This window comes from Protopterus annectens, chromosome 3.part0 (assembly GCF_019279795.1).
Source record: "Protopterus annectens isolate FY-2018-M chromosome 3.part0, PAN1.0, whole genome shotgun sequence".
NCBI classification, from domain to species: domain Eukaryota; kingdom Metazoa; phylum Chordata; order Ceratodontiformes; family Protopteridae; genus Protopterus; species Protopterus annectens.
In genome coordinates, this window is record NC_056731.1 from 1,774,067,456 (window position 1) to 1,774,082,480 (window position 15,025).

General features: G+C 45.0%; 1 protein-coding gene across 2 annotated transcripts in view; it reads left to right on the forward strand.

Annotated features, from left to right (window-relative positions):
- The window catches only part of LOC122797053 (polyamine-modulated factor 1-binding protein 1-like), a 2,450,839-nt gene that overhangs the window by 427,269 nt on the left and 2,008,545 nt on the right, over positions 1-15,025 (forward strand). For both annotated transcript variants that reach the window (XM_044065829.1, XM_044065830.1), the window contains exon 8: positions 10,364-10,531. In XM_044065829.1, coding sequence (XP_043921764.1) covers positions 10,364-10,531 — 168 coding nt within the window. The remainder of the gene's footprint in view (positions 1-10,363; positions 10,532-15,025) is intronic.

The following is a 15,025-nucleotide window of genomic DNA, read 5'->3' on the forward strand; positions in this document are numbered from 1 at the left end:
ATCCAAAAGCTAAACTGTCTTTCCCACTGTTATTAAAAGTAATAATGGCAACCCTGTCCTCAATGTTTGCAAACAAAGCCATCTTTACTTAACTTTAGATCCTCCTTTATCTTTTGCTCAACTTGCTGGTAGGTGAGTAGCAGAGTGCTTGCCCAGTTAATGTTGTACTGTAGGATCTCCCATCTTCACTCTGCTTATGCCTGTCATGCCATAGACAGTAATATTCTAATCCCTAAACAGTGAATATGACCTGCCATTATTAACTTTGCATTCTAGATCCAATATACAAAAAATGCAGATGGGTAAAAATATATGTATATTTGTCCTATTTGCAGATACCTGCATTCATCACTACAGCTTTAAGAAAGGTTTAATTCAGTTACCAATAAATAGCAATATCTGCAAAATTGTCAAACAAGGTCAGTGTCCTCCTCTTAAAAGAAAAATTGCCCAACAGGCAACAAATTTACCCCCTCAATGAAAACTCTGAAGAAGTTGTACACTTGCTACTCCTTGCTTCAAACCTGACAAAATTTACCAAGTTTGGTTCAGCTGTATGTAGTCAGCTACCACCAGAAGTTAGAAAGCAACAAATGTTGGCTGTGTTTGAGTAAATTAAATAAAACATCTAATTAATAAGGTTACCTGTGTACACCTTGAAACGAAACAATGAGATTTTTTTTTCTTTTTGTTAAATGTTTGTCCTTTAATTGGATGTTGAAGTATGACTTAATATTATTATTGTATTTCTCTTTTTAGAAAAATGCACATACTGTGCTCCCCTTGATAGTGTGCAGTTTCCAGTAGTACATATCACTGTTAACTACTGCAATGCCTTATTTCTTTTTCTGCTGTTTTTTTTTGTAGCCTGTTCTCCTTGTACCTCCAAAGGGTATGAGGCATGGCTAAAAATGGTCTGTTTGGCCAGTCTACCTAACTGGTTGTCAAACTGAATTAAATTCATTAATTAAATAACTAAATAATGTTCAGCAAGTACCATATTTACAGATTCTTAGTGGCCTTTCATAATCTCTAATTCCAGTTCTGAGCAGAGTTGGACACTCATCTTTGTGGGCCATTCCTGCACACATCCTCAGTAAGGATGCAGTGGAGAGTCCCACTTCAGTTCCTTCTGTGGCTTCTTTGATTAATGGCAATCTCGAGCATCATGGTTGCTTTTCCACCCAAGAAAGTGGGTGTTTGAGTGGACTCTAAAGTGTCTGTGGCTAAAGTCACCAGGTTCTCTTGCATTGCTTTTTGTTGTCGAAGCCCTTTTACTCAGGTTCATGTGAAGGATCCCAAGCATTCTCATGGTGGGTCATATCTTCCTGCAGCAGAACCATTTACATGGTTTAAAGATTGATATTTCAGTGATGTGGTGGGGAGCTGAACTCTTGTCTTCCACATTTCAGGGATGTGACTCCCCCCCCCCCCCCCCAGCAAATGGGGCTCTCCATAAACCAGTTGAAGATGAGGTCAGACTCAGTCTGGACCTAAACTGAAAACCATTCCATTCTGTAATACTTAAGCAGGGTACATTTTAGTGGTAGACTGTAAACAGTGTGGTGACACATGTCTGGAAATGGACCATTAGCAAGTAGCACTAGCCATTCTGCTGTTCACATCTTGAGAGGGGTGTACTTCCTGTGATACTGTCTGCACTGATTTTCCAGTCTTTTCTTGGAACTGAGGAACTGGAGTCTTTTCTGGTCAAGGTAACCTGAGATTGAGCCATCACAATCTCTTACTTGTCGATCACTTTGGAGAACATGGTCCTCCTTTTCTTCTCAGTTTCTCAAACCAAAGAAAAATTCATAATGAATAATTCCCCCTCTCATGTTATCATGTACACCTTCCGACCATTCCATCTTATACCATACGTAATCATAAAAAGAAGACCAAACCTTATTGTCATTGTCCCCTGTTGGCAGAGCAGGTTATGGTTTCAGGCCTTTAGTTCCTCTTGCAGTACAACAGAATTTGCCAGTACAAGTCTGGGTGGACTTGCTTTCTTGCAAGGACAAACCAGTTCCACCTCAGAGCTTGTTCTGACTTGCATCCCTCTACTCCATCTGCACATTCTGGTGAGATTTTTAGAGATGATATATTCTGCCAGGAAACTGTGCACCTATCATTCTTGCCAAGGAAGAGAGATTCTCCAGTTGGGTGGAGCGATATCCATTGGTATATTGACTGGCTTGCAGATGATTCTTCCTACCTCAAAAGCCTGTGTGATTCGAGTCTTAGTTCTTCCATGGTCAGGGTGTTTTTCACAGATCCTATGTAGTATAGAACTTTGGCCAGCACAGCTAGTCAAGCAGATCCTTAAAGCGGTTCTGCCTCTTCTTCCTTCTTTGAAAAACCCTTCTTCCTGAGGGGCTTGAATTTCATGAGTGAAAGATTAAAAGATTAGCCTGTCTCCTCTTTGAAGATGCTGACCTGGCAGTTTTGAAACCCATCGCATAATTTTTTTATTTTTTTGTTTTGTGGCCATCCCCTTTGTCCATGGGATCTTTGATTTTCAGGCCTCATTTAAATAAACTATATTTGGTTCTTCAGAATTGTACTTAGATCAGTCCATTAATCTTCATGTTTTTTACCAGATACATAGAGAGTAGTAGTCCTTTACATCTTGGATATGTGGTGTCAGCTCAGGAAAGGGAATGTTTGAGTTTCATAAAACATAACATACGTTCATCTCCTTAGCTCCAGGGGGGGAGGGCAGGAACTGTTGGTCGCTATGCAAACCTTTTTCCTTGTGGATTGCTTATCTCATTGCGCTTTGAAATCTGGCATTGTACTGCCAATTGAAAAGTGCTAAAGCGGTGTTGCGGCTATTTTCAGTGCTTGTTTCAAAAACATCTCTGTTGCATATATTTACTCTTCATTTCATACCCTCCCTGAACAATGTTCTTGCTTGAACTTTAACTATACTGGAATCTAGTATCCTTTTGCGCAGTAATGTTAGATCTGAAGTAGGAGATTCATTTGTCTGCAACCTGTGGGTTATGGATCCGATATCGGATCCGAACCGGCATGGTTTACTAGCTATGGATCCAAGCTCTCAGCTCCTCCCCTCACCCATAATGCCCTGCTCTACCCTCATGACCTCAGATCTCGTTTGCCGCGCATGGTGACCAGATTGTGTTTTTCAAAGCTCTCCAGCTAAGTGAAATTTTAGTCTTAAAAAAGCTTATTTTTGAAAGTTTAGTGTGAAAGTTGTGTGAAAGTGTAGGTTTCCCTTTGATGTTATTATACTTTTAGTCTTTTAAAATTTATTTTTACTTATCCCTCCCCTCGCTGGTAGCGTAGTGTGTGTTTGGGCCTGTTGAGTGTTTTTTTGTTACTTTACTTTAACTAGTTTTAGTAACCTTGTTTTTTGCTTTTGGGATGTCTGAGCAGCCCAAAGCTGTATTTTCTAAGTGCTCCAAGTGTGGCCATAAGCTTTCCCCAGCTGATGGCCACACTCGGTGTGTTAGATGCCTGGGGGTTGAACACCTCACATCTGGATGTTCCATTTGTGCAGGGTTCAACCCCAGGGCATTGAAGGAGCGGAGGTCCAAGCTTGTCTTGGCGGGTCTTTTGCCACCGGACTCGGCTCCGGCCTCCGCTCCTTCGGGGGTAACCGTTTCCACGGTTGTCCCCTCTCCGGCTCCCCCTCCTCCTCCTGGGACTCAACCTCCCTGTAGTGGTTCGGAGGAGAGGGAAGCTAGGAAGAAGGATCGGAGGGAGAAGCACCATAAGCGGCGGGCCGAGACCTCTGTTTCGGCCCCGCCAGCCAAGCGGGCTTCTCCCTCGGCCTCCTTGTCTGCTGGCTCTCCCCCTCCTCGGCTCCGGTCTCCAGTGTGTTTTTCACCGGGACCTGAGGAGGAGGAGACCCGATCTCCGTCAAGGCTATCGAGGAGGCACTCAAGGCCTACCTCGGTAGCCTCGTCGAGATCAACTTATAGCCTGTCAGACGCTGATCTGGACCGGATGATGAGAAGGTTCATCCAGGCCCAGATGCAGATGGGAGTGCTCTTGCCCCCCCCCCTCTGGGGGGAGCTCGACCCCTTTTTTCAAGCCAATTGCTCCTTCTCCGACCCGCTACCCGGGTTCGGAGCAGTTGGAGCTGAGCAGCTTCGGAGCCGGGGGTGGGTCGGCGCCGATAGTACTTGGTACTTCGGATCCGACCCTGGCCTCGAGTGCATCGGATCTGACCTCTCGGAGCCTGGATCCGAGCTTCGGATCCGGGGGGATCAGTGCTCCTTCGGCGCCGTCTGTATCGGAGCGCACTGTCCCTTCGGATCCGAGTGCTTCGGCGCCGGCTCCGATCCACTCCTCGGATCTGAGGGGGAGCCGATTGTCGGATCCTTTGGTCGAGGTCGGCTCCCCTTCGGCTTTTGATGTAGTGGAGAGGGCCCTGTTGAGGGTCTCCGGACCCCCGGCACTTGCTTCGGCTCCGTCCCGCGCTCCCTCTGCACTGGGTCAGGCTTCCACCATCCGGCCCTTGGGACAGCCCGCTCCTGTGCCCCAAGCTGTTCCCCTGGAACAGGTTACTGTTTGCGAGGAGTCCTCTGACAGCCCCCCAGAGGATGTTTCTCACAAGTATACGTGCAAAAGGAGGCACATTGACTCCACCGAGTCTCTCACGGAAGACACGGATTTGGAGGAAGGGGTAGGCTCCCCACGGTCACCCCCCGAGGATGTCTCATTTGGAGACATCATGGAAATGCTCCGCATAAGGGGGGGGTGGTCTGCCCCCAAGTCTTCCTCTGACGAGTCCGTGTTCTTGGAGGCATTTGAAGCGGGCCCGTCTACCTCTTGGGTGTCCCCTCCTACCGACCCCCTGGTGGACCTCATTACCACCAGGGCGTGGAAGGAACCGGGCACCGTGGAGCCAATCCCTAAAAGGCCCGACCGGATTCTCAGTCCCCAGGCTGACCGTGCCCATTGGAGTAAGGGGCCTCCGGTAGATGCCATGTTGACGGCGGCGGCCACCAAGAGGGAACTTGCTCAGGAGAGTCCCTCAGTCCATCCCCCGAGCAAGGAGTCTCGGATGATGGACCACTTGGGGAAGCGGATGTTTAGTTCAGCGACCTTCTCGGTAAGGGCGCTGAACTATCTGGCACATGTGATTAGGATGCAGCGCGATCTTATTAAAGAATACGCTGCATCCCCCCCAGAGTCTGTGTCGGAGGAGGACAAAGTGCTGCACTCCACCCGCATGGCCACTCTCAGGTCCGTTACCAATACCTCTATGCGGCTACTCTCCCATGCTACGGAAGGCGCCGCTAGAGCCGCAGGGGCAGGTCTAGTTACTAGACGTCAGGCCTGGCTCCGTCATTGCGATTTCTCAGAGCCCTTCAAAGCGTCATTTGTGGACGCCCCCTTAGATGGTTCTGCCCTCTTTGGCAAAACTGTTCGCGACACTTTGACCCAGAGCGAGAAGGACGGGAAGACACTGTCTGCCGTCGGAATCCGCTTCTCTGCACCCCAGAGGCCCTATTCTAGGAACCAAAAGGGTCAGAAGAAGATGTGGTTCCGGAAGTCGCAGCAATCCCAGCCTGCTCCGGACAACCAGTCCTTCCATGGCAGAGGAGGACAGGGAGGACGCCGCCCTAGAGGCAGAGGGGCTCCCAGGAACTTCGGGTCCAGAGAACCCTTCCCTGAACGGCCCGCGCAGCAACCCTGAGGGGTTGCCCGGCTGCTCCACTCTGGAGGCAGTCGGGGGACGTTTTTCGGAGCACGTAGCAGCATGGGAATCCATAACATCAGACCGCTGGGTTCTCCAGATCATATCCAGAGGATACCGTATCCCCTTTCGTCACTTGCCAAAATTGAAGTCCCTCCCCGACGTTCCACCCGATCAGTGGGAGGCCGCTTTGGCAGAAATTGGCCATCTGCTAAAGAAAAGAGCCATCCAGCCCGTCCCCCCAGACCAGATCGGATCAGGGTTCTACTCCAGGTTCTTTTTAGTGCCAAAAAAGACGGGGGATCTAAGACCAATTTTAGACCTTTCTCTCTTGAACCTGGCAGTTCCCAAGGAAAAGTTCCGAATGGTCACGCTGCAGTCTATTCTCCCCCTTATGGGAGAAAATCACTGGATGTGCTCCATAGACCTCAAGGATGCGTACTACCATATACTAATGGACAGGCGCTCCAGGAGGTTTCTCCGCTTCCGGCTGGGAGCCAGTCACTACCAGTTCCGGGTCCTTCCCTTTGGTCTCACCACAGCTCCCAGGGTGTTCACCAAAGTATTAGCAGTGGTAGCGGCCCACCTGAGGCTTCAGGGGGTACAGGTCTTTCCCTACCTGGACGACTGGCTCCTTACCGCCCCAACAAGGCATCTACTACTATTGGCGCGAGACTCCTTTCTCCATCTTGCTCCCGTCTGGGCATCACTATAAACACAAAAATCCAACCTAGCACCCACGCAGTTCATAGATTTTATAGGTGCCAGGTTAGACACAAGGAGTTTAAAAGCCTTCCTCACTGCGGACAGAGTTCAAAATCTGCAACTCCAGGTGCGGGCCATTCCCCACTCAAGCTCAGTTCCGGCGGAGTTGGTCCTGAGGGCTCTAGGGTCCATGGCGGCTGCTATAGCACTTCTTCCTCTCGCCAGGTTCAATATGCGCATCCTCCAGTGGACACTCCTAGTACAGTGGTCGTATCTTGCTCTTCCTATGCATCATCCCATTGCGATCAGCAAGGCTTGCAAGCGGTCCCTCCTGTGGTGGCTTCACTCTCCAGATCTCCATGGAGGCCGCCCATTTTGTGCTTCTCCCCCTCTCGCCACGGTGACCACGGACGCCTCCCGCCTCGGGTGGGGGCATTTTGCAGGCCGGACCGTCCAAGGCACATGGAACGATTCAGAGACCTTACTGCATATCAACGTTCTAGAGATGAGAGCAGTGCTCTTAGCGTTGCTAGCACTTCAGGCCTTTCTTCCCTTGGGAACAATTGCGATTCAATCGGACAACATGTCGGTTCTCTGGTATATCAACAAGCAGGGAGGAACCAGGTCTTACCCTCTTTGTCGAGAAGCCATGAGAGTTTGGGAATGGGCAATCTCCACCAATCGCTTTCTCATAGCAACGCACATTCCGGGTCGGTCCAACATCCTGGCGGACAAGCTCAGTCGCACCATTCTCACCCCTTACGAGTGGTCTCTCAATACTCAAGTAGTGGAACGCATATTCGCACGGTGGGAACTCCTTCTTGCGATCTTTTTGCCTCTCCCTCAAACACCAAGTGCGACAGTTTTTTCGCTCTGATACCTCCTCCCGGAGGTTCCCCAAGAGACGCTCTGGTGCATGCTTGGCCACCCGGTCTTCTTTATGCTTATTCCCCCTTGCCTCTGATGCTCCAAGTTCTTCAGAAAGCCTCTCGGTTGGGGTGCAGAATGATTCTCATTGCCCCGTTTTGGCCTCGACAGATCTGGTTCCCCTTCCTAAGGTCTCACTCTGTGAATCCTCCTTGGATTCTAGATCCCATTCCGGATCTGATATCTCATCCATCCCGCTTATCTCCTCCGAACCTGGACAACCTGAAGCTGACCGCTTGGCTGCTCCAGTTCCACTCTTAATCAGGACTCCCGGTATTTCGTCCCCCGTTAAGGCGATCCTGGTGGCAGCTCATAAGCCATCCACTAGGAAAGTCTACCGCAGCAAGTGGAAACGGTTTTCGTTGTGGGCGGAGCGGCAAGGCCTAAATCCCTTCACAGTTCCTCTCCCTTTGGTGCTTGATTTCTTAACCACTCTTTTTAACGATGGTGCCAGCAGTTCCACGGTCAAAGTACAACTTGCGGCAATTTCACATTATCACATTGGTCATGACTCCAATCCACTGATGTCGGCCAAGTTGTGTAAGATTTTCCTTAAAGGTACTTTTCTTCTCAGGCCCCCTGTAAAACAAGCGGTTCCTCCTTGGGACCTCTCCTTAGTTCTCCAGGCCTTGACCACCCCCCCCTTCGAACCGGCGGCTACGGTAGATTTGAAATTCTTGTCGTTCAAGACTGCCTTCTTAGTAGCCATTACTTCGGCCAAGGGAGTTTCAGAGCTTCAAGCATTATCAGCTAAACCTCCTTACTTGGTCTTTCATCCGGACCGTGTTTACCTCAGGACCAACCCGTCCTTTCTTCCTAAGGTAGCTTCTGAAGCAAACATTAATCAATCCATTAACCTCCCTGTCTTCTTTCCTAAATATGAAAACAAAGGTAAATACAAGCTTCACTCCTTAGATGTTCACAGGCAACTTAGATTTTATCTAAACAGGACGGCTGGTCATAGGCAATCCGACCAGTTGTTCATTTCCTTTGCTAAATTTAATTTGGGCAAACCAATTTCTAAAGTCTCACTATCTCGCTGGATTTCACAATGTATCTTATTGGCTTATCAAGCTTCAGGAAGGCCCGCACCGGAGGGTGTACATGCCCATGCAACCCGGTCAGTCTCTACCTCGGCAGCCTTTAAGGCTAGGATTCCTCTAGATGATATTTGTGCAGCAGCCACGTGGGCTTCATCTCATACTTTTATTTCCCACTACAAGTTGGATCTTGCATCTAGGGGTAGAGCATCCTTTGGCTCCGCGGTGCTCCGGAATATCCTTCCATGATGGCCGCCCAAGATTCAGGTAGCTGGGGACTCTGTCCCACAGGTTGCAGACAAATGAATCTCCTACTTCAGATTTAGAAGTTATGTACTCACCATAACGTTCCATCTGAGTAGGTGTATTCATTTGTCTGCAACCATCCCGCCCTCCTATCCCCCTGGCCTTTCAGTTTCCTGCATATGTTGTGCTACCCTTTTCAGGGTGTTCTTGCTGTTGGCAAACTCGATCTGAGGTCATGAGGGTAGAGCAGGGCATTATGGGTGAGGGGAGGAGCTGAGAGCTTGGATCCATAGCTGGTAAACCATGCCAGTTTGGATCCGATATCAGGTTGCAGACAAATGAATACACCTACTCAGATGGAACGTTATGGTGAGTACATAACTTCTAATTTTTGGCATGAAGAGCATTAACCTTGTATCCTTTTCCAGCTGTGGCTACCTGGATGGTTTTTCTGGTGCTGCTTGGGATGCTTTCCAACAGTTTACCCACTGAGGATGACTGTTGGTATCATGTGTTGGCTTACCTATGTGTTTGCACTGCACCTTTGGTCATGCAGATGAAGTTCAAGAATTTTATGCTGCTGTAAATTTTGCTATAGTTTATTACATTGTGTGAGCTGATGGTGTGTTTTTTGGGGAGGGGGTTCCCCTTTTCATCACTGTGGTACAACCATGGAGTTGGTGTATATAATTTTGGTAGGTGCAGGGGACTTGTCTCCAAGATTTTTTTGTCTTTTTTTGTATGTCATTTATAATGAAAGGTGAACTGAAAAATTGATCTTTGAAATCCCTTGGGTAAATAGATTGCCACCATAACAGATCATTTGCGAGAGAGTCCTCCTCATTTAAATGCTTACTACTATCATGGTGTCCTCCTGTGTCTGCACAACCCCTTCACCTGACAGCTGCTGTTGGTGGCCTCAGTATGTCAGGCAAATTTATATTTGTCTATATTTGCATGTTCTTATTGTTTGTTGTTGTTTCGTGTCTTAACTTGATTGTACCTGCTCAGCTGATGATGGCAAACTGGCAAGTGCAAGGGCCCAGCACTCTCTCCTTGTTTGGTGAGTCGTGTTACTGGCAGTGCCAGAAGGAAACTGCTTAGCTGCTTATAAAAGATCTAAAGACAAAAAAATAGCCAACCTGGGAATGACCGCAGAGAAATACTTGCAGTCTACTGAATGAGGAGGGTGCTGTTACAGATCAGCTAATATGGACAGGATATACTTGTTTGCTTTGCCTAGCCTACAGTTCTCTTGTTAGTGTATTATTGAATCCGTTCCATTGTGTATTTTGAGCACATCTGGTCAATAGGATGATTTGGGAGCATTGTTAATTTTCCAAAATTAGTATAATTATAAAATTTATTCAAGTGTTTATGCAGATTTTAGCAAATACTTTAACATCAGTCCTGCCACATTCTGCCATCTAATCAGCAGCCTCTTATTTGATGTACCTTCTTATCTCATCTGTTCAAGCTTATTATTCTCTCTAATTCTCTTTCCTGTAGAAGACTTATTAGTTCATCAGCCTGAATAACTGAGTATAGGTTAACTTTGGGACTATTGCTATGGAGAGATCTGGTACAAAAACATACTGTTTACATTATATTGCATGTATATACTGTTTAGAAAACTGAAGTACATTTCAGATTTTATTTTATGCATGTTATTTTCTTTCATTGTCTTGAAATATGTTGTTTGTATTATTTAGAATTTTCACTTTGTATATAATCCTAAGCATAATATTTGTGTGACACTATTATTACACAGGTAAATGGCAGTGGAGAAACCCTGAGACAGTTAGAGCTGAAACTGGCTTCCTTACAATCAGCACAGGACTCCGCTAGCAGGACTGTTGCTGTGAAGGAACAAATTAGTAATGAACTTTTCCTCGAGTGTGAGAAACTGAAACAGATGCATAGTGAAAGGCAGCATCAGGTATGCATTTTATTGACTTGTAGTTGTATTGTACAGTATGCAATTATAGGAATTTGTTTTTACTATTAAGGCTATGACAAAAATTTAAAGGAGCTTAACCTTGTCAGATTTTGCTAGGCAGCCTGTGTGTGTATGTGTGTGTATATATACAGTGGAGACAATTTCTTCAAGTTAAGTACAGTTCATTTACAGTGAAAAAAATAAATGATGAAAACAAATATAAAAAAAAATAAATCCTGAAAGTCACAAAAGGTCACCCGATTATGAAAGTAACTGAAGTTTTCATCGTTTTTTATCACTGCTATTATCTTTATTGTTTTAATAAATTGCTTCTGTGGTGGAATGCCTGATTGGACTGTTTCTTCCGTTACTTTCTGATTGTGGAAATTTTAGTTCTGTGTTTCTTAGTCCACTTTTATGTCTCTCAGTGAAACAAATTATTCCTTGCAGTAGCTCTGTTCAAGCTGCCTTACAGTCCCCAAATACAGCCAGAGTAAGGCTGCTGTAAATCCAGAGTAGGGCTCCTGGTACTTCTGTTGTAAATGTATGGTTAGACTCCTGGTACTTCTGTTGTAAATCCAGAGTAAGGCTCCTGGTACTTCTGTTAAAAACCCATGGTTAGGCTCCTGGTACTTCTGTTGTAAACCTGTGGTTAGGCTACTGGTGCTTCTGATGTAAATCCAGAATAAGGTTCCTGGTACTTCTGTTGTAAATCTATTGTTAGGCTCTTGGTACTTCTATTGTAAATCCAGAGTAAGGTTCCTGGTACTTCTGTTGTAAATCCATGGTTAGGCCCCTAGCACTCCTTGAATAGATACCCAGGATTTCCATTGGTATTTTCCACATCATCTTCTGATCAGGGACTACCAAGTGTGTCCATTCTTGGAATCAGAATCTCGTCCTGAGAGAGATCGACATCTCTGACATTGTAGTTTCCATTCCTTCTTCTTACAGCCCTGCAGAGGTGATTCACATTAGACTTTGTTATTCTGTTTTTGTTTTTTAACTGCCATAAAATACTGTCTGTCCAGTCCACCATTATGTTCCTCTATTGTAAATGGTGTATATATGGAGCATCAGAATAGCATTTGATTTTCCACTTAAGTAGAAGGCTTGGTGTTCCTAATATTGATCACTGCTTCAGTAGCCTTAGCTGTAATGAGTTATATCCTGCCCAGGATATAACAGCTGGCCAGCTTCCAAAATTTTAGGGCACCTTCTGTGCGCCCACACTGTTAGGCAGTTCAAGCTGACCTCACTAAAAGACAAATTTGGGCTCAAAGTCCTTCAGAGCTTTACTGCTGCCAAAGAGTATACTCCTTTGAATGTTTCAAGGATTGAAGGCCAGTTTATGCTTTCCTTTCCTAGGCAGATAAGTTTCCCTTGGGAAAAACTTCCATTATTTTTTTTAATTTTGTTGATGTTCTTCAGGAAAGTTATTTTAAAGCTTGGAGTGTTGTGATTTAATGGCGTCTCTGGTCACTCACATACTTTTAAATGGAGTACCCATTTTTCTGTAAGTTTAAAAGTGGTGTAAAGTAATGAAAACATTTTTTCCCGGGGAGACGTTATGTTTGTTCTACTTTTGTGGGGCTAGCATAGTGTTTTAATGTGCTTTTTACTGTGTTTTTCTGTTAAAAAAAGTAACTTGTGTGAACCTATAGTGTTTACTGGCAATTGCTGCTTGTCTCCTGCAGGAAAGAGACACCATTTTCATCTTGACCATGGAATAGGCTACTGGTCTCACAGTCAGTCCTTCTTCCGGTCACAAATAGAAAAAAAAAAGTATGCAGCCTTTGCTAACACAGTAGGCTAGCAGTTTGCCTCAGCTGCAAGTAGGTGACTCTACTGTGGCCATTTGTTGTCTTTTTTTTTTTTTTTTTTACTCCAGATCCCTCTGGTATAGCACCCTCAGTAGGCAAGGGAGAGCCACAGTTGTTGGTCCTCGAAGATGGAACATGGACCCTTTCCCTGTTGTGCCAGAATACTGTACCCATCTCTGGGGAAGCTGCTGCTGCCTGCTACATGCTGTAACAGGATTGACACAATTTTTCTGTAAAAAAAGAGATGTGAAAAATAAGCATGTATGTACTCATCCCAAATTTTATTTGGATAGGGGTAGTTTACTGGGTCTGGGATAGAGTTTAATTCAGGCTATTGATCCCTCTTATAAAGTATTTTCAATTAAAAAAACAAAGACGGATTCCTTTTTTCCTGAAGAAATTCAAGATTCTATATCTGAACAGGAAGATGCATGGACATATGCAGGGTTTTCCCTCAGATTTCTGATTCAGACTCAGAGGAGAGCTCAGTGTCTGGGTCTCATTGTGGGGGTTTCTGTTTCTCTGAGACTACTGCTTAAATGTGCCTGTGTTTTCAGTGGGAGAACACTGAGGTTTTTCAATCCTTCAGAAAATACTATGAATTGTTACAGAAGGGCTTTGCAACACCTGCACCCATTCCTCCTTTTCTGTCTGATTTAGAGGATGTGTGTTACTGCTTGCAATTTTTCTGATAGTCAGCCATGTGCCCCTAAAAAGGCAGATAGGATGTATAAAGTTCCTCAGTCTTTTAACATTTTTTTGAAGTGAAACTTCTTATGGAACGGTGTGAGAGCTTGGAGTGTAACGGAAAAGTGAAATGGAAGTACGTAAATCAAACTCCGCCCTTAAGGGCAGAGTTTGACTTGCATACTTCTACTTCAGTTTTTCAGACACACACACACACGCACACACACACACACACACACACACACACACACACACACACACACACACACACATGCACGTGCACACACACACGCAAAATGAAGAGGTAGAGTGAGCGATCCCACACACACTGACAGTGAAGAATGAGAGTGAGTGAGCGATCCCTGGCAGTCACACACACACACACACCGAAGAGTGAGCGAGCAAGCGATGCCAAACACACACACACACACACACACACACACACACACACACACTGAGAATTAAGAATGGGAATGAGCGAGCGATCCCACACAAACACTGATAGTGAAGAGTGAGAGCGAATGAGCAAAGAGGGGCAGATGTACAAGATGGCACTGGCATCCTGAGGAGAATGAAAGGTGATAGAAGATGTTACAGGGCTGGAAAGAAAGTTATAGTGCAGTGAAGAAAAGTAAGAGATGAGGTTAAACAAGAATCGGTACATAATAAGAATTAGGAAAAAGGAGATTTATAACATTCATTAGCATGATACCTGCTTCTTTCTCTATACTTTGACAAGGTGGTGTTTATGGTAGGATTAAACCATGGAGATATTGTAAGGTAAAGGTAGGGAGGTGAAATGCTAAAAACAAAGGGTCAGTGAGTGAAAGGAAAATATTGTATGGTCAAGTGTTTGTGGTAGGAGGCCATTGATGTATGCAGCACATTAAAGGGGCTGGGCCACATATGGTTCCACTAGTGTGACATATTATACATAGTGGCTCTATCCAACAGACAGAATGTGGAGGGAAGGATCACAAATGTAGAAGGTGTGGAGCAGACTATTCTGGTATGTTGCAGATGTCTGGGCAATGCAGACTGACCTGGGAGAAAAGGTTGGATGACTGGGGTGAGAAATGGCAAAAGAAAATCAACACTAGTTGATAAATGCAATGGAGTTAGTTACAGGAGGTGGGTGACCTATGACACAAAAATTAAACTGACCCTAAGGTAGTAGGTTCAAGAGTCCTCTAAAAAAAAAAAAATGTTCATGGTTTCCACAGGCGGTAGAAGTTAAGCTTCTATAAGGAAGTACGAAGGAAAGCACCGGTCACATATTTTTTTTCCAAAACCTACCCAGCAGCTATAGCTTTAGCTACTGCTGCTGCTAAGCACTTAGTTAATACCAATCCTAATCTTTCTGATAAGGATGGATATGTTATTGATAGGTATGTGAAAAAGTATATACATGCACAACTTTGATTTTCAGAATTTTGAGTTATTGAGCGCATATGTTAAATTTTGCTGTGACAAATTATGAAAGTATGATGAATGTTTTATCTGTATGTTCTTTTTGTGAGGAAAACTCTTCTTTAAATAACTTAGTTTCTTCTATTGCACAGGTCATTACTCATTGCTTGCACTGTTTGTATGACTCTTGAAATTTCTTCCAGGGCTGTGGCTACTGGTACTGTTTTGAGGAGTTGTCCATAGTTGCATTCTCAGAGCCTCTCATATTATGTAACAATATGATTTTAAATTCTACCTTCAATAGAGATGTAGTGTTTGGCCCCTCTACTACAAAGGTGATTAAAAAGTGTGATGAAAGGGGCAAGCTGATCCAGGGAATCCCTAAGATTTTTCAACCCTCCTTTTCCATATTTTCCAAGGGATTTTCTTTTTCCTCATCTAGTTTTTGCAAAAAAAAAAAAAAAAAAAAATAGAGTAAACAGTCTGAATAAAATATAGTTAAATAAATGTTTAAGAAGAAATGGCAAAGGTGTTGCGAAAAGAAGCATCAAGCCTCCCAAAACCAAGTATTGTC